General features: G+C 57.1%; 1 protein-coding gene across 5 annotated transcripts; it reads right to left on the reverse strand.

Annotated features, from left to right (window-relative positions):
• Nucleotides 1-69: 69 nt before the first annotated feature.
• AARS1 (alanyl-tRNA synthetase 1) lies at nt 70-16855 on the reverse strand. 5 transcript variants are annotated; one of them, XM_075433399.1, is made up of 21 exons: nt 16777-16855; nt 15820-16029; nt 14967-15155; nt 14153-14298; nt 12862-13053; nt 12278-12422; nt 10863-11008; nt 10080-10188; nt 9832-9982; nt 8872-8996; nt 8128-8272; nt 7292-7470; nt 6657-6770; nt 5689-5895; nt 4857-5041; nt 4306-4414; nt 3404-3580; nt 3195-3314; nt 2551-2637; nt 1150-1263; nt 70-331 (listed from the first exon to the last, which is right to left on the reverse strand). In XM_075433399.1, the coding sequence occupies exons 1-21, from the start codon at nt 16852-16854 to the stop codon at nt 146-148; spliced, it is 3114 nt and encodes a 1037-aa protein (XP_075289514.1). In that variant the 5' UTR covers nt 16855; the 3' UTR covers nt 70-145. The 5 variants fall into 5 exon arrangements, with proteins under 5 accessions (XP_075289514.1, XP_075289515.1, XP_075289517.1 ...); XM_075433400.1 differs by lacking the exon at nt 3404-3580 and adding an exon at nt 3613-3726 and having other exon boundaries at nt 16777-16854; XM_075433402.1 differs by having other exon boundaries at nt 15820-15983; nt 16777-16841.
• Between the last annotated feature and the right edge of the window lie 1383 nt (nt 16856-18238).

An 18238-nucleotide genomic window follows, 5' to 3' on the forward strand; every position in this document is an offset into this window, starting at 1 on the left:
GGCCGAGCGACCGCGGGGGCGTGGCGAGGCGCAGGTCCCGCCCCCCCCGTCAGCACAAAGGCGGCAGCGCGGGGTGCAGCAGGGTTTATTGATGGGAGGGGATTGGGGGGGGTCCCGGTGTGTTCCCGTCCCCCAGCCCCCCAGGTCAGTTCTTGAGGTCGCCGAGGCGGAGGCGGGCGAAGGCGCTGGCCAGCTGCAGGGCCTCCCGCAGGCAGCCCACGTTCTTGCCGGTGGCCTGCGCAGAGACGTCCTTCCCCCCGCCTTTGCCGTCCATCAGGCCGGACACCTCCTGCACCCACTGGCTGGCCTTCAGGCCCTTGGCTGCAGTCTCCTGGGGGGGGAAAGGGGAAAAAAGCGGGAGGTTCAACAGCCACAAGCACAGTAGAACAGGACAAAGCTCTTCCAGGTCCACCAGCTGAGAAAGAGTAGGGGCAGCAGCCCATGGCACCACACCCAGAATCACAAAATCATTGAGGTTGGAAAAGACCTCTAAGATCATCGAGTCCAACCATCCACCCCAACCCCACCACGCCTGCTAAACCGTGTCCCGAAGTGCCACATCCACACGCTGAACCCCTCCAGGGATGGGGACTCCACCACTGCCCTGGGCAGCCTGGGCCAGTGCCTGACCACTCTTCCAGGAAAGACATTTTTCCTCATCTCCAATCTAAACCTCCCCTGACGCAGCTTGAGGCCATTTCCCCTCATCCTATCGCTGGTTACTTAGGAGAACAGACCAACCTCCACCTCTCTACATCCTCCTCTCAGGTAGTCGTAGAGAGCGATAAGGTCCCCCCTCAGCCTCCTCTTCTCCAGACTGAACAACCCCAGCTCCCTCACCCGCTCCTCACCAGACTTGTTCCCGTGGCCAGCAGTCATGCCTGCACCACCATGCCCACGACCGCATCCAGCCCTGGCCCATGCCCACTGGCAGAGCACAACCCCTCCCGCACCCCTCGGATCACCAAAAGCACAAGGCGCACAGCTCGCGCCGACCCAAACAAGTTTTGGCATGGCAGCGTTAGCCAGTCGCTGCCTGGGGGCTGCGGATCCCCCGCCGAGGCTCAGAGCACCGTGCAGGGCTCCTTACTCCTGTGTTTTGGCGTCGTGACTGCTGCTGGAGGAGTCTTACCTGGATCTCAGCCTTACCTGGGGTACCTGACACAGGCAGGTGATTCTGCCGGCTTCGTTATCTACGGCAAAGAGCATGGCAGCAGTCTGGGGTGAGTGGGTCTTGAAGAGCTTCAGAGATTCATTCAGGGCCTGTGGGAGGATAAAACCACTGCAGCTTAACTGCCCCCGGCTCAAGCCCCTGCTGCACCCCCAGAGACCTCAGGGCTCCAGACTTGCATCAAACCACCCCGCAGCGCTGCCCCTCCCAAATACGAGAGCAGTCTTCGCCTTCCCGGCAGCGCAGAAGCCGTGCAGGGGACACCAGCCCTAGCTGTGTCACAGCTGCAAGCAAGCAGGAGTGAGGAGCCGCTTTTATTGCCTCACCTTCAGTTATCTGGGAACTGGCAGAATCAGCCCCAAAGCAACCCTTTGTACTGGCCGGAGGGGAAAATGTGAGCTCCAGCAGGGAGCAGCCGTGGCGCAGCGAGTCGGGAGGACTCAGCTGCAGTGTGAAGAAGCTGCGAGGGTTGTCAGACCCTGGAGGAACTGCCAGGCTCCCCGCTGTTCCCAAGGAGACCGTCCCCCTTCGCTCCCAGAGACGGCACGATGCAGCACAGCGCTGCGGGAGCAGCGAGCAAAGCGCTGCTGCTCCGGTCGCATAGGCAACACACAGCTCCCATGCTGCCGGCAACGCCGTCCCCCGGGACGCACTCTGTGTTGGCAGCACGGAGACGGGGACGGCCACGGAGAGCGAGCAGGCATCCATAAGCAGGATCCTCACTGAGATTGCCAGAGCGGAAATTTAAATGTGGCATTAAAATCGGAGCGGTCCAACCTCACAGCACCATCAGCCCCCGCCGCCTGGCAGTTGCTGGGCTCAGCACTGCAGCACGGCACACACAGGGGAGCTTTTATTCCCAACAGAAATCGCTCAGAAAGGAACTCTGCTTGTGCGTGGAGGAGGGAAGGAGCAGTTTCAGCCCTGGCCAGAGAACCTGAACCTGGCGGCAGCAGGCACTGCTCTCAGCCCAGGACATCGCTCCCAGAGCTGATCCACAATGGCCACCAGCATCACGGCTTCCCTGGCTCCGCAGAGCTTCCATTCAGGGCTCCTTCAGACTGCATTTTAGCATCGTGACTGCTGCTGGACGAGTCTTACCAGTTTCTATTGGGGTCCCTACCTCCCACCAGGTCTGGAAGCTCAGCAAACAGTCAATACCCTGCCGTCACCTGCACACCCATGCGTTAGTCCAGGTTGTGGGATGCAGAGAGTATCCCAGCGGCCCTCCCCCTCCTCGCTAGCCACTGCTCAGGGCTGGCTGGTGGCAAGAGAAATGGCTCTGAAACACAGCGCTGCCTGCCCAAGTGACCAGGGACCACCCAGCTGCTCCTCAGCCACAAGAAAGGTTGCTGAGGAGGGACCAGACCTTCCCATACCTTTGCTGAGGCTCCATTTTCCATTTCCATGATGACCAATGGCTGGTTAGGGTGACTCTCAATGACTTGCTTGGTCTTCTCCAGCACCTGAGGACAGCAGTGGTCAGATGATAGAGCACACACATCGCGTATGGACACAAGAACCACCCGGACAAGAGCTTGCCTGCAGGTACAGAGGCCCCCAAGGTGCCCCACCACACCCAGAGCCCAGCCTGGAGCAGCTTCACACTGCGGAGCCAGGAACAGAACGTGTTGGCAGGCGGCTGCGTGGCCTGCAAGGCAGCAGCGGTGCTGTGTGTGATTCCTCCTCCAGGAAAACTCAACGGGATACAGGAGGAAGAAGCTAGAACTACCAAGGGTAGAAGAACCACTAGACTTCCAAGATGTGCTGCTAGCGCTTCACCCAGGGAACAGGCGTGCAGGTAGTCATGCCCTGGGAGGGACACACCTTGGCACAGAGCGCATCCATGCCAGGAACCAAAGGCTGCAGGGCAGACACCAAGGCTCAGGGAGGGAGCAGGAGAGGCTGGAAGGTCGAACAGAGCGAGGGGCAGCCCCACAGCTCAGCTCCCTCCCACGCTGGACACAAGCAGAGCCCCCCCACAGCCCTCCCACATTGTCCTTTATTCCCACCCAGGGCTCACTCGTTTCTGGATGTCGGCTTTGCTTGCTCGGTCCAGGTCATCCATAACTTTCTTCAGTGCTTTAACGGCCTCTCTCAGTTCATCCTTCTGCCACTGTGGGATAACAGCAGTGGCCAGTGTCTGCAAAAGAGGAGCGGGTGGAGAGGGTCAGAGCCACTGGTGACCACGGCGGGATGCAGGAGGTGCTGCACCACACTCACAAACCTCACCTGCCTCAACTGGCAGAGCCCAGCAAGCTTCCCCTCGCCTCCCATTGCCAGAGAGTCTCGGGCATGAGGTGCTGGCCGCAGCACCCACACGACCCAGGGCTGTTCGGACAGGAGCCGGACGCTGACCTTGGGCCTCATTAAAACCACCCAGCGCTGGCAATCAAGGTCCCATTCACCCTGGGGAGGCGGAGCACTGCTATCATCCTCACCTCGCTGAGATCTGCGATTTCCTTCTGCACATCCTTGTTGGGAGCCGTCTGAACCTTCACCTTGGCCTCCAGGGCTGACAGCAGTTTCCTGAGGCTGCCGACTTTCCTGAGGGCCTAGCAGAAGACAACCCCAGTTAAGCGACACGGAGATTTAGCAGGCTGGGCTGTTGGCCACCATCCCCGTGAGCATGGGTGAGGAACGCGGTGGCCCCAGGCACGGAGTTCAGCAGCTCCTTGGGAAGCAGCAGAGCCAAAGTAGGCAGCACTTGACCAGAACCAGGGTGTGACACCGGCAGACAGGCCTCAGCACTCCTCTTTGCCAGAAGGAATGCCAAAATCCTCCAAAACAAGAAAACCATCTCCCACCAAGCCCCTTCTCCCACTCCAGGAAGCACCAGCACAGGCTAGCCCAGGACCAAAGCCACCCGTCTCCCACAGCAGCATTCTGCATTCTCAGATTTCACAACTCTCTCTCCCGCCCAGCTCTCTCCTCTGGCTGCAGCACAGCCAGGGGCCTCTAGCACTGCTTCACCGACAGCAGCATCCTTCTCCACGAGACCCTCAGAGACTCGCGCCAGTTCTGCCTGGTGCTGAGTATCCCAACAGGGATAATGGGCAAACTTGAAAGAAAGGAACATCGGCACAGGGTTAATACGTGGGATATCACAGAGGATCTCTCCCACCTCCCCTTACCTTCCGAGCTTCGGCCCCAGTGACTGCAACTATCCTCCGGATGCCTTTAGCAATTGCTTCTTCCGAAACAATCACAAAGGGGCCAGCATGGCTGGAGTTCTGCAAGTGCCTTTGGAAAGAACCCAGAAAGACCCACAAGAAGAGAGAGTTAGAAGTTGACCTCGCATCTCAGCAGGAATCAGCACAGAAACAAGAAAACCATCCTGCCAGGGAGATGCAGCGAGCGTGGGGACAGGCAGAAAACCCAGCCTAGCTGCTAAAAGCAAATGAGCAAGGAAAGGGTGGCAAGGGCCATGTTCCCAGCACTGTCAGAGCCCACGCGTGTGGGCAGGGGCAGCATACAGGCAATTTCCCCGCCTGCAAAGGCTGATGTGAAACGCGGCCTGACTCAGCACCGGGAACACAAAGCACATCATCATCACCACCTCCAACTCTGCCCTGGCTGTGCCCAGCAGACGCCCACGGCATTTGACAGCCCTCGGGAGCTCGAGCTCCCCAGGGACTCCTTTTCAGCCACCCCACCGCCTTCCCCGGCCTCTTCAGATACTCACGTCCCTCCGCAGAACTCAACAGAAGTGACAGAGCCTGCGGGGCCAGAGGGGTCAGCCAGCAGCTCCTCCACGGGGATGCCAATCGAGACCACACGGACAGGATCCGGGTAGGTCTCATCAAAAACTGCCCGCAGCCCTTGGATAGCTTTGGCTGCGGCGAGAGGGCAGTCCTTGGCGTACACAGTCTGCGGAGGACAGGAAAGGCACACAGGTAAGAGCTGTGACCGAGAGCCTGCACTCCCAGGGAGTCCGGACTTCCTCCAAAAGATCTTGCAAGGGAATTACATGCCTCACCTGAGCGTGGGTTTGAGCTGCAGGGATCCCAAAGTCACTGACAGACACCGCATCTTCAAAATCCCCAACACCGGTGTCTGCTTGGAAACCCTGTGCTCCTGTACATTCACTGCTAACCACATACTCCTGGGCAGAGCACAGGGCCCTCCCAGGGTCTGTTTTTGACACAGGGCTGGCACCAGACACCTCAACCCTCTTGCCATTGCAGACACATCACTGGGGCTTCTGGGTTTACAGTGTAAACCCAACCAGGCCTGCTCTGCCAGACTTCCTGGCTCTTGTAGCTAGCGTGACACCAGAGCAGGCAGGGGACCACTCCGACCCTAGAGACGGCTCGGTACCAACAAACAGAGCAGTCTACACGGAGTGCTCCCACTCAAAATCCTCCGAGGTGATGACCATCTGTGCACAGCACCGCATAAGCAGCTCAGAAGACTCCTGATGGGCCAAACATCCAGCTCCCCAGATCATCAAAACTTGACTCAAGGTACCTTCTTCCCTCCCCTCCAAGTATATCCAACCTGGCAGTCGTACCCACCTTTGCCTCCTCAATCATCTGGTTGGTGATCCCTTCGACTTCCTTGATCTCCTGGGTAGACAAGGCTCCCTTGGCTGTGAAGTCGAACCGCAGCCTGTCCGGTGCAACCAGTGACCCTCTCTGGTCAGCCTCCCCCAGCACGGAGCGCAGGGCAAAGTTGAGGATGTGGGTGGCCGTGTGGTTGCTCATGACTGGTCTCCGCCTGGCCTGATGGAAGAAGCCACTGTTAGACGGGGTCCCGCACTGCGGAGCCAAGGTCACCTCTAACAGCAGAAGTGGAGATTAACATGCTGCTCCAACAGAAATCTAAACTAGCTCAGAAGACCAGAAACAACTTGTCGCATTTGCTGCCTTGGAGCCTCAGCCAAGGGAGCAGGACATTCCCCACCAAATTTGTGCACGGCTTTTCCCTGGCAGTCCCCTTGCTGGGCCTGTCTGAAGGAAGGTGGAGGACAGACCAGATCACAGACACTTGGCAGGGAAAAGCACTGCAAGACGGCAGCCTTCCCTCTCGCTCCACAGGTATTGCCTCCACAGGGAAGGGAAATGCATCTTGCAGACTAGGTTCAGCCCAGCACTCGCTGAGCAGGCTGAGCCCACGGGAGCGATGTCTGGAGCAGGGCAGACAGCCCAGGCTCTCCGCTGTCATCCACAACGCAGCGGAGTACCAGACCCGCTCCACCTCCCAGCAGCGACCCAAAACATGGTTCTGTTGCTGGTCAGCAGAACCCAGTGAGCGTGGCTCTGAGCCAGCTGGGCGTTCTCTGCCTCGTGGCAGAAGAAAGCCAGGCACCAGGCAGCAGAGGCCTCGAGTCAGCCAGACTGGAAGGGCCAACACTGCTTGCCCGCACTGCGTGCCGCAGGGAAACCAGGCTCCAAACTCCAGACACCCCGAGTGGCACCGATGAGAATAAAGGAGACGAAAGCCAAGGACAAGAAACGAGGCCATGTGTTATACCATGTCTTACCTCATCGATAGACAGGTGGACCTGATCTCCTACTTTCAAGCTTCCATAGAGAGTTCCTATGTGAAGCACGTAGCCTCCTCGGACCTGCACGTTCTTCACCGTGAATTCTGTTTTCTGTACAAAGAGGGAAACGCACCTAGTGAGCAGGGCAAGAGGCCAAGGGGAGGCAGTCCAGCCAGAGGTCTGAGCTGCAACTGGAAAGGCCTCAGCTGAGAGCCAGACTGGTGTGTGCAGCCGGAGAAAGCTGAGCATCCCCAGGCATAGCACACAAGGCCGCAAAGCAGAGAAGAGAATGAAGGTGGGGCATGGTTACAGGGCAGAGCAGAGCTGGGAGCGCTCCCCACCTCAGCTCCCCGCCACGGCTGGAGAACGCTGTCCTCCCGCATCGCAACCCCAGTACCACCAACGCAGGTACCCGCGTTCTGGCAACAGCCTGGCGCTGCAGCACCGAGTTCAGCTCCCCAAGAAGCAAGGGGAACAAACCCCAGCACATCCGTGCCATGCTGCATGGCCAAAGGGAACCTTGGACATGGACAGGGAATTGCTGGAGCTTGCTTGGCCCCTTCTTCTCTGCACACACCTGCCCAGGCCCTGCGTCCAGCTGAGTCTAGCGAAAGGCTCTCAGGCCCACTCACATCCTCCCTGCCGTCGTCGTCCTTGACCATGTAGCCCTCGTCATAGATCTGCCCACCCTGCTCGGCGTAGAAGCAGGTCCGGTCCAGCACTATCCCACACTCCTGGCCAGTGGATACTTCCTCCACAAACCTCTTCTCCCTGCGGATGGCTTTCACCGTGGCCACGAGGCTCCCAAAATCTGTCACCAGGACGACAGGCAGTGTCAGTAAAACAGGAAAACCTTGTAGGCACCAGATGGGAGCAGAACTTCATAGCAACACCTCCCAGCTATTGCAGGAGCTGACGGCAGCTACATTTGCCGGGGGTAAGGAGAAACAGCTAGGGCAAGAGTCAGCTGGGTAAGAGGGAGTTTCATTCAGGGCTCTCCAAGGCACACACTGTCACTTCCTTCCACACCTCTGTGGTGAAAGCCAGCCATGCACACTGCTACGAGCCTCGGACCTCCCTAGTCTCCAACAAATTGAAGAATTAGCAGCAAGAGCCAGAACAAGCTGTCCAAGGACCCTCTAACGGACCAAGCAGAGACCGCAGTCTCCCACGGCACTGGCAAAGGAGCAGCTAGGAAACACAAACATAGGATTGTAGAGACGCAGAGCTGCAGGGAACAGGAATTCCCTTACGCTGGCAACAACAGACTTGAGGAGCACAGCAGCCCTTGAAAAAGCTTGCCCTTCTCTTTCCCTGCTCGATTTGTTACAAGCAGGCCATTCACCCGCACACTTTTCCACTCCCGCCTCCATGTCCCAGGAAAGGGGAGCCCAGAGGCGATCCTGTCGAGGTAGACGCCAGGACAGGTTTGGCAGAAGAGGATGATTTCAAGAAGGTTTTTTCATACCATAGGCACCACTCTGATCTGAAGCATAGTTGTATTTTGGCGAGTCGTCGGTCACCTCCAGCCCTTGGGCCCTCAGCTCTTCGATGGCATAGATGTCCAGCATGAGGAGGTCCTCCCCTCCGGCACCCTTCCCTTGGGATTTGAGCTGCCAATGACAAGCACCAAAGTTTGAGAATACCCACTGCAGCACCAGCCCCGTGCACACCAGCTTCAGTGCACACCTCACTCGCATCTCTGAGAGCTTCAGAGTTTTGCTCTGGGAAGCCGCGTCCCAGCAGCTGGAGCAGGCTGTGCCAGCATACAGCCAAAACGGGCTGAGCCCAGCAAGGGCATGGCAAGTCCTTGGCCACCTGCTCGACGCCACTCTGCTGCCGCAGCAAGCGTGCTAGGAGAGGCATCCAAGCTGCAAGCCTCCCTGGACACTGCTCCTCAGACAGGGAAGTCTCGAACTTCCCTACCCAGAACAGGACGGTGGGGAGGTTCTCCCAGCACTCCAGATACTCTGTGTGAGGGCTGAGCTCAAGGCCCCAGGCCTCACAGTGAGAAAAAACAGTCCCAGCTGCACAGAAAGACATGTCCTGTAACAACTGTGGTGCCGTGCCCTGGTCTTTCCCACAGGGCACTGGGGCACGCGGGGTGTGAGCAGACCCAGTAGGAATGGACCAGAGTCATGACTGCAAACTACAGGGATGGGAATCCTCACCGCCCACTCTCCAATCAGCTACGCCTGGAGCTGTGACCTACCTGTGCATTTTTCCGCTCTTCTTCAAAGCCCTCCATGTCCACAACAAGGCCCTTCTCCTCTGCGATCAGCCCAGTGAGATCCGCAGGAAAACCGTAGGTGTCATACAGCAGCCAGGCAGTATCACCTTTAGAGAAAAAGCAGAGCAGTCGGCACTCCCGTACCGTGAGATGCCGCTCCTTTCCCTGCTCTGCGACTGGCTCCGTCCCACAAAAGTGGCTCGGCGCTACGGCAGGACAGGGAACACGTCTGCTGAACACAAACATTAAGATGATTACGCACAGATGATGAGGGGACTGGAGCATCTCTCCTATGAGGAAAGACTAAGGGAGCTGGGCTTGTGCAGCTTGGAGAAGAGAAGGCTGAGAGGGGACCTTAGAAATGCCTACAAATATCTGAAGGGTGGGTGTCAGGAGGATGGGGCCAGACTCTTTTCGATGGTGCCCAGCGACAGGACAAGGGGCAATGGGCACAAACTGAAGCAGAGGAAGTTCCAGCTGAACAGGAGGAAGAATTTCTTCCCTCTGAGGGTGATGGAGCCCTGGCACAGGCTGCCCAGGGAGGTTGTGGAGTCTCCTTCTCTGGAGATATTCAAGACCCGCCTGGACGCGGTCCTGTGCAGCCTGCTGTAGGTGACCCTGCTTCGGCAGGGGGTTGGACTAGATGACTCACAGAGGTCCCTCCCAACCCCTACCATGCTGGGATTCTGTGATTAAAAAGGCTCCTCTCCGACAGCACAGTGATCACATTACCGTGTTGTGTCTGGGAAGCTTAGAAACCCGAGCAAGTGAACACAGGGCAGAGGAGAGAGGGGTGGCCCAGCTCTGAGCAATGGTTTTTTGACTCCAACTTGGTCCCGCCACACCTTCCACAATCTCCCAGCTCCCAGTCCAGCTGAGCCCTACCTCGGTCCCAGATGTTAAATACCTTTTGGTGCATCCAGACAGAAGACACAGCCTTACCAGGGATGGTTTTACTGTCTCCCAGGCTCTGGATCTTTCTGTCCAGGATGCGACGTCCTCTGCTGAGTGTTTTCAGAAACTGATCCTCTTCTTCATTGATAATGTCCTTCACCACATCCGGGTCCTTCTTCAGCTCAGGAAAGGCATCTCCCTGCAGACCCAAGAGGATTAGTCCTTCTGCATGGAGATCTGCACACCTCAGCAGACGAAGTCTTCAGCAGATGCAGCGGAGTGGAGGAAGAACTTACCAGTGACTGCACCACCACATCAACCAGAGTAGCAAAGAAACCCTTGGGAGCATTTAGCTTCTCGTGGGAGTAGCGCACAGCTCGTCGGAGAATCCGCCTCAGCACATACCTAGGGAATAGCAGAGCCCCTCATGCAACCATTACACCTCTGAGCTGTTCCCAGGGATCCATCAGCATCTACCCATCAGCGCTTCCTCCCAGGACCAAGAGCACAGGGTTCTCTCCCCACATTTTCTCTCAAGTAGCTGCTCACAGCAGCAGCAAGCCAGAGGTGAGGTGCCAGGCCCCAGCTCCATCACCCAGACTCACTGTGTGCTTAAGAGTTAGTCTTGCGAGTCCAGTGGCACCCACAGCACACCTCCCCAGCCCAAACGTCGTTGTTTTTTTGACAGCAGCACTTCACCAAGCAGGGTTTTGTGCCTGTCTGCCCATAGTGATCCTTTCTGAGGGCTGACACAGCAGACCTGGTACTCATGAGACCTGTGTGTCTTGGTCTTTTGGGTGGACCTTGCTACAGGGATTCAAGCGTCCAATACACCCGGACAAGGTCCTCTACAGCCTACTGTAAGGGACCCTGCTTCAACAGGAGGGTTGGACTAGATGACCCAGAGAGGTCCCTTCCAACCCCTACTATTCTGTGATTCTGTGAAATACACTGATCAAGCACTCTGCTATCCACTGCTTTAACGACCAATTCAGAGGCATCCCAGAGACGCCAGCCCCCTCAGGGAAGCTGTGCTGAACAGAATGGGAGTGGCAGCATTGCGGCAGCTCCCTTCTTACCCTCTGCCAGTGTTGTCAGGTCTGCCCCCGTCAGAAAGGGCCAGCGTGATGGTCCGCGCGTGGTCAGCCAGCACGCGGTAGGCCATGTCTGTACCATCAGCATCCTCAGCACCAACCTGCCCCATGTACGGCCTGGCACCCGTGCCCTGCACAGAGAGGAGAAGGTGGTGAGCAAAGCGGACAATTCCAGACAGCAGGGACAAGCAACACTGAAGGACAATCGGGAAGTACCTCAGAAGCCAGCCCCGTCCCACTGCCCGCAGCCACAGAGGTGGCACACTTCTCCAGGAAAGAGGTGACTCGGTGAAGCCAGGGAAGACAGAAAGCTGCAAGGCAGTGCATGGTGCCACGGCCTGCATTTCCAGACCCAAAGGATCTCCAAAGCCCCAGGGAGGAAAAGCCACTTCATCTCAACATTAAGAGCCCAGCAAGGAAGAGAGAGGGACAGAGTGCAGGGAAATCATCTGTTTTGCACATTGGCTCAAGGACTGCAGCCTGGTATAACCTTCCCAGCCAAGAAACTTCTAAAATTCTGTCACCTGGGAGACAGTCCCAGCTTCCCTCTTTTAGGGTGTTCTTATCTGTACCCGAGGGAAAGATACTGCTGTAACAAAGCAGTCGTCACACCACGGGCACAGCCCCTGCAGCCAGGCTCCCAGCACACTGCAGGAAGGCAGATAAGGACACGTGGGGCTGTGTCTAGCCAGCGGCTTTCACATCGAAGAAAGGCAGCCCCCTAATTCCAGCCCTGGAGCTCTGCACCTCATCCCCTGAGAGGCCTGAGCCTGGGCTCTTCTCCCTGTATTTCTTCCAGCACGATCTGCAGCCAGCAAGCTCTGCTGTTTCCACAGAGCAAAAAAGCAAGCCTCGGACTTGCGCACAGAGTTCCCAGCACTGGTAACATGGCCCCCAGCCAGGAAGATGCAGTGACAGCACACTGGTTCTGCAAGTAACTGTCACGGTTTATGGCAAAGACCTTCTCTCTCAGGGAATTTTCTACAGATCAGCATGTTCCAGGTGGGAGACTGAAGGACAAACTGATTTTGGGTCAGCAGCACCACGTGCTCTCTACCACACAGCAAAAAGATGGCACTTGCCATATGGGACTGCAGACCATCTCCAACGTGGAGAGGGCCAAGGAGCGCGCCATCAGGACAGGCCACAGAAACACCAGGGAAAGCCGCACGGCCCGTTGTCCCATGTTTTCCCCTGGAAACGCGCCCCAAGGCAGAAATTACTGTGCCAGCCTGCCTTCCCACCCTCAGCAAAGGACAAACCCACAGGCTCGCAGCAGCTGGGAAAGCAGAGACCTCTAGACAAAACCGCCCTGCCTGACCAGCCGCACGCATCTCCCCAGGTATCCCGGGAACGGACGCAGCTGGGTCAGGCCCAGACCCAGACTCGCCAGTTCATACCTTCTGGATGGCTTCGAAGTAAGGAAGGAAGAGGTCGGTGTCATAGTTGGACATCTTGTTCTGCAGCACAGAGACCAGCCTCTCCAGGCCCATCCCAGTATCAATACTTTTCTTAGGAAGAGGTTTCAGTGTCCCATCAGCTTCCCTGCCCAGCCACAAAAAGAAACATGAGCTGTTACGAACAGAGACTCTCCAGGGCAAGCCCATCACCCTCCTCATCCCCAGGAGATGTTGTTCCATCAGATTTAGGGCATGGGCCCATACACAAGCCGCACAAAGGATAACTTTGATAAAATATAATTAAACAAAACCCTCAATGACAACTTCGACCCAGAGCAGGATGGCACTTAATCCCTACTGATCCCCTGGAAGACAACCTGAGAAAATACTTCCAGTCTGTCCCCAAAGCCAGTGTGACCGACCTCTTCTGTATCGGTGGATCAGGGGACAGAGGATCACAAAGCACACAGCCCCTGGACAAGAGTGAATGGCGAGCAAGCCAGGGGCTGTAAAACAGCGCGCAGCCCAAGCAGCCTCCCACGCCGAGCTGGAGCAGCCCGGGGAGGGAAGCGGGTCTCACTCACCTGTTGAACTGTATGAACACCAGGTTCCAGATCTCCAGGACGTTGGGGTCATCCTGATTGACCAGGTGGGAAGCATCTCTGTCCCCGATCCGGTCATAGTGGATCTCGCTGCAAGGGCCACAGGGGCCTGTGTCTCCCATTTCCCAGAAGTTGTCCTTCATACTGCCAGGCAGAATCCTGCCCTCAGCCAGCCTGTGACAAGAAACTCTTGCTGAACAACAGAGACTTCTGGCAAGGCAAGAATTCCCCCAACCAAGGACTACACCAGAGAAATCTCCACCCACTAATTCCCTGGATGAGCAGAGGAACGGCCAGGGTCCAGAGCCAGGCCAATACAAGATCCTACCACCCAGGTTCCCTGCTGAGGAGGATCAGCCAAGCATCAGCGCCTGGCACGGGATCCAGGTAGAGGTAGAGACCTACGCAACACCTCAGCGAAGCCACCAGCAAGAAGACAGGCGGATCTCTGACTTTAACACACGTGAAGCAGGTTTGACCCCACAGCGCAGAGGTGCATCACAGGACTGGTGGCAGATTTCAGAGGGGACTACAGCCACAAGACCAAAGGCATCACTTCACCGTTACATCAAGAGTTGGCCCACCAACAGCTTGTGTGTCAGCTGTAGTTCTTGCTTCCTCATCTCAAGGAGGGTGAGGCAGAAGCAGCGAAGGTATAGAAGAAGGCAGCAACAACTGCCTAGGGGTGGAACAGGTGCCTTAAGAAGAGAGTATATAAGAGTAGGACTCTTCAATTTGGAGAGGACAAGGCTGGGTGGGAGACTATGACCGAGATTTACAAAAGCCCAACAGGTTCAAAACAAAATCAGACATACTCTGAAGGAGCAGGGCCCAAGCAGAGGCTAAGGGTAACACACGGATGACCCTCTAACACACTTAATCGAATGACTGTGCACGGTGGGAGGGGAGTAGGAAAAGAGCGTGCAGGCCACAGTCAGGCGTGCCTGCTTTCCCTGAACAGCATCTTCTCAACTGCTGTCAGAGGAAGCGCGCTGGGCTGGCCAGACACTGATCTGACCCAGCAGGGCACCTCTTATGTTCTTCAGCTTCCACCAGAGATTTTGAAATGAAAGCTCTCAGTCTTTTCTAATACCGGCATTTCCTTTTGGCTTTGCAGCTCCCCTACCCTGCAAACATTACTTGTGACACTTTTGTGTTGTTAAAACCTGCCGTCATAGGTGCTCTGCCCCATAACACATACCGCCTTTCTCTGAATAAAGGTAAATGACGATTGCTCATCAAAGCACACACCTTCCTCAGTTAAAGGCCTTACCCCAAATTCAACCATATCTGCTTGCACTCCAGGTCTGGTTGCAGTCCTGAAGCCTCATTTCCACCAAAGTAAGTGACGTAGAGTCTTTCAGCAGGGATGCCGAACTCCTTGGTGAGAAGGTCCAGTGCCAATTTACAAGCCAGTTCCTGCAGAAGAAAAGACGAGGTCAGCAAGTGAATGTACACTGAGTTTCTCTTCAACACGCAGCACGTGCAGAATACTGGCTACTGTAGGTACTGGCAGCTCTCTACAAAGAAACAGGCAAGAACTTTCAGACTTTTGGCCTAAGAAATAGGCAAACCAGTACCTACAGTGAACAGGGCATAAGAAACATCTCATATGACTTTCCAGATGCAGCCAAGTTAACTCCTAGCCTGTTCACTGCCCCAAAAACGCCTCTGAATTCTGCTGTTACACTGTGCTCTTAACATCACCTTGGCAAACAGGAACACTACGCTGGCAAGAAGCTTGGGAAAGGATGTTGTTATTTTATAATCACTCCTGTTTGAGGTCCATCGTAGTTGCACAGCACACGCAACCCCCCACAGCTCCACGACAGCCACTAAAACCTCTGCCTGAAGACTCCAAACTGGCAGTAACTATAATCAGCTTTGTAAACCTTAAGTAATTAATCTCGAAACATTCTACGGGGCTGTGGCAGCTTCCAAGCTCATTTATTCCAAAGGAGCCACACACACCTTAGGAATCACTCTGTGTCAAGATATTCTCCTTCTCCTTGGCAAATGCTCCTCTGTGCTCACAGAGATGGGTAACTTTCTGCAGGAGATTCAGAGCTGCACCTAGCCTATTTTACCTTGAAATAATCCCCAAATGACCAGGACCCCAACATCTCGAAGAAGGTGTGGTGGTAGACATCTTTCCCGACGTCATCGAGGTCATTGTGCTTGCCCCCTGCTCGGATGCACTTCTGCGTGTTGGTGGCTCTGCTCAGCTTAGCGAGCGGGTGCGAGGGGTCAATCGTATTGAGGAAGATGGGTTTAAACTGAGAGGAAAGAAAAAAAGGGCAATCAAGAAAAGCACCAAGAGCCTGCTTTTAAATGCTGAAAGCAACAGCAAGGCAATAAGTGTTGGCTATGTCATGGTACCACTAGCCTGGAGGTACTGGAGGCAGCTTTCAGAAACAACAAGCCTGCTGTCTCCTGCGCACAAGGAGGCTGCAGCACTGACTGTCACTTGGCACTCCCACACATGCACGTGTTCCCGTAGCCCACCAAACCCCAGGACTTCCAAAGGGACTCAAAGTATCCAGATTCCCAGCTGACTAGAAAAAAAAAATCAGTGAAAACTGTGCACTGATCTCCAGCAGAGTCCTTTCCGCAGCCCAGCCCTACCACTCTTTAAAGACGCTGTTAGCAATTTGTGTCAGGGCTAGCTCTGGTCCAAACAGTCAAGGAAGGCAGACTGCCAGTGCTCCCATCGCTGCCCAGTCAGCCCAGCAGACACAGGAACCTCTCCCCGTGCTCTTGCCAATTTTGCCAGAGCACAGGGGACTCCAGCAGACACATCAACCACCTCCTTGTAACCAGAAGGAAGATGGAGAAAACAACGATAATTTCCCCCATAAACAGCTCTGCAAGCACCGTCACAGGTTTCAACTGCTATAGTACGTGTTCATAAGGACCACAGTACCAGAGTGGGAAACCTACCTGATTCATACCAGCATTGGCAAAGAGCAGCGTGGGGTCGTCGAGGGGAATCGTAGAAGACGAGTGCACATAGGTATGCTTGTTCTCCTTGAAGAAGTCAATAAACCGCTGCCGGATCTGGCTAGCTGTTAGCGTCGCTTCCATCTTGAAGCTGCAAGCCACAGCTGTCCAAAGGAAGCAGAAAAGAGAGCGGCACGGCCTTGGTGCGGTCTGAGGAGACAACAACAAACAGGGCTCTTACACGGCATCAGCTCAAGCAGCAGCACCAGGATCACTGCCTCCATGCCCTGAAAGGGTCTCGCCATGTTGACAGCTACTCTCACCCGCTCAGCGCTGACCCGAACCTCCTCTCCCTCGACCTCCCTGACTGCCGGAGCTCAAGCTCCAGCTACCCGTTCTTTGAAAACATGCTTTTTTAAAACACCGAGTTCACCTGGACGCTGAACTTACTGAGAGGTTACATCTGCCTCGCCGGGGACACAGGAGGCGATTGCTAACGCCTGAAGTAATTCAGGGCGATTAAACCACAGCACGGCTGAGCCTGGAAGTGACCTCTGAATACCCCCTCGACCCGCCTCCCTGCTCAGGGCAGGCCGAGCTCCAGGGATGCCTGGGAACCTCCCCGGTGCGGAGCCGCATCTCCCTGGCAGGTGACAGCCGGGAGACAGGACAGCCCTGCGGAGCGCAGCGCGGCTCCCTGCAGTGGGCCGATCCCCCCCAGCAGCCCGCTCCGGCGCGGCGGGACGGGAATTCCTCACACGGCCAAGGCCGGCGGGGGACCGGAGCGGGCCAGGCCTCCAGCAGCGAGGGGCCCTGCAGAGAGCCCGGCATCCCCCTGAGCAGCGGGGCCCGGGGCACCGCCACCCTCCCGCCCCTCACCGCTGCCCACCCGGGCCGGCTCCCCTCGGCTCGGAGGGCCCGGGCAGCCCCCGAAAGCCGGCGACCCCCACGCTCTACCTCCGCCGCCGCCGCCCCCTCGCTCCGCGCCGCAGCACCCGCTCCGCCCCGCCGCAGTGCCGTGCGCCCGCTCCCCATTGGCCGATCGGGCCGTCGCTCTGGATCAGCCCCGCCCCCTCCTCTGCGCCCGGCCTCGGCGGCGGGCTGATGCAATGACGAGAGGAGCGCGGCTGTCACGTGACGAGGCCGGGCTGAAGCCGGGCAGGGAGCCGCCATTTTAGGAGTGCCAGCCTTGCTGCGGGGCTGGAGGGGGGGGCGTTGCTCCGGGGCAGGGGGAACCAAGGGGGAACTCTGGGGGCTGGGGCCGTGAGGGCCCTCCAGCTTCCCCCCGCCTCACCGCAGGCACGGTGACCCTGCGGTACCAGGAGCGCTCGGCCCACCTGGTGCAGTCCCGCTGCCCGCAGGCCGGCCTGAGGCCTGGGCCGCTGCTGTGGCGAGAGCAGGGGGCTGCAAAAGGCTCAGGCCGAGAAGGGGATGGTGGGGAGAGGCAGCCGGCCAGGGGTGGTGGGAGAGGTGGCTTCTAGAGCAGCGACCAAAGCCCCACCAGCTTCCCTGCTGGAGGACGCAATGGGTGCAGGGCCTTTGCCTGGGTCCAAGGGGATGAGGCCATGGCTAAGAGACTCAGGGAGGGTTCTGACTACATGGCGAACGCGCTCCACTCGTGCAGTTGGGGAGTTGGCAGAGTGGGGACGTGCTGTTCAAGGCCAAGAGGCACGGCATGTATGGAGGGGAGGTGCCAGGTTGGCAAAAAATCCACTTTGAGGTCAGTCAAGCATGGAAACAGGGGCCCAGGGAGACCGCGGGGTGCCTGGAGGTGTCTGAGGTCTGGTTCAAACCCTGGGCGACCTGATCCAAAGCCGCTGGTGGCCCTGCTCCTCCCGACGAGACTTGGAGCAGAGCCCTCCCACGTCCTCTCCAACCTGAACGGTCCCTGCAGTGTTGGGATCTTGCAGCTTGGTCTCGTCGCTTCCCCGTGGCCATCGGTTAGCCATTTCCAAAGGTCGCTTGCTGCTCACCTTCCTCAGCTCGGCGCTGGCCTGCGGACGTTCCCACCATCCTGGTCCTACAGCCCATTTCGCTTGTGTCTGTTGTCTTCTTCCCAAGGAGCCTGGAAGGAAAATAGGAAACTCCAGTCTTGTTGGTTCCTAATGGGAGCTCTGCTCTGGATGCTGCTTGCAGACGGCAGCAGGAGCAGGCAAGTCTGTGCAGCGCAAGTACTTGCGCAGGTGATTACACGCCTAATAACACTGGCTACAGCGGGTCTGAGTCTCACACCATCCAAATCCCCACCCAGCACGCTCACCTCTCGCAGGGCCACTGTCTACCCACCAAGATGGAGCAGAACATCACTGCTTTCTGCTCTCCATGCTCTGTGTCACCAGAAAGTACACGTTCCAACCATGGAGCCCCTTCACCACCTCTCAGCGGCTGGCCCAAGTATTTCTTTGGTGGTTGCCAGACC

This window comes from Opisthocomus hoazin, chromosome 12 (assembly GCF_030867145.1).
Source record: "Opisthocomus hoazin isolate bOpiHoa1 chromosome 12, bOpiHoa1.hap1, whole genome shotgun sequence".
NCBI lineage: Eukaryota > Metazoa > Chordata > Aves > Opisthocomiformes > Opisthocomidae > Opisthocomus > Opisthocomus hoazin.

Coding starts and splice junctions, on each gene's coding strand:
- AARS1 (XM_075433399.1), bottom strand. CDS start 16,854: ATGGGGAGCGGGCGCACGGCACTGCGGCGGGGCGGAGCGGGTGCTGCG. Junction 14,299..14,966: donor CATTTGGGGATTATTTCAAG/GTAAAATAGGCT, acceptor TTTCTTCTGCAG/GAACTGGCTTGTAAATTGGC. Junction 11,009..12,277: donor ACTTCGAAGCCATCCAGAAG/GTATGAACTGGC, acceptor CTCTCTGTGCAG/GGCACGGGTGCCAGGCCGTA.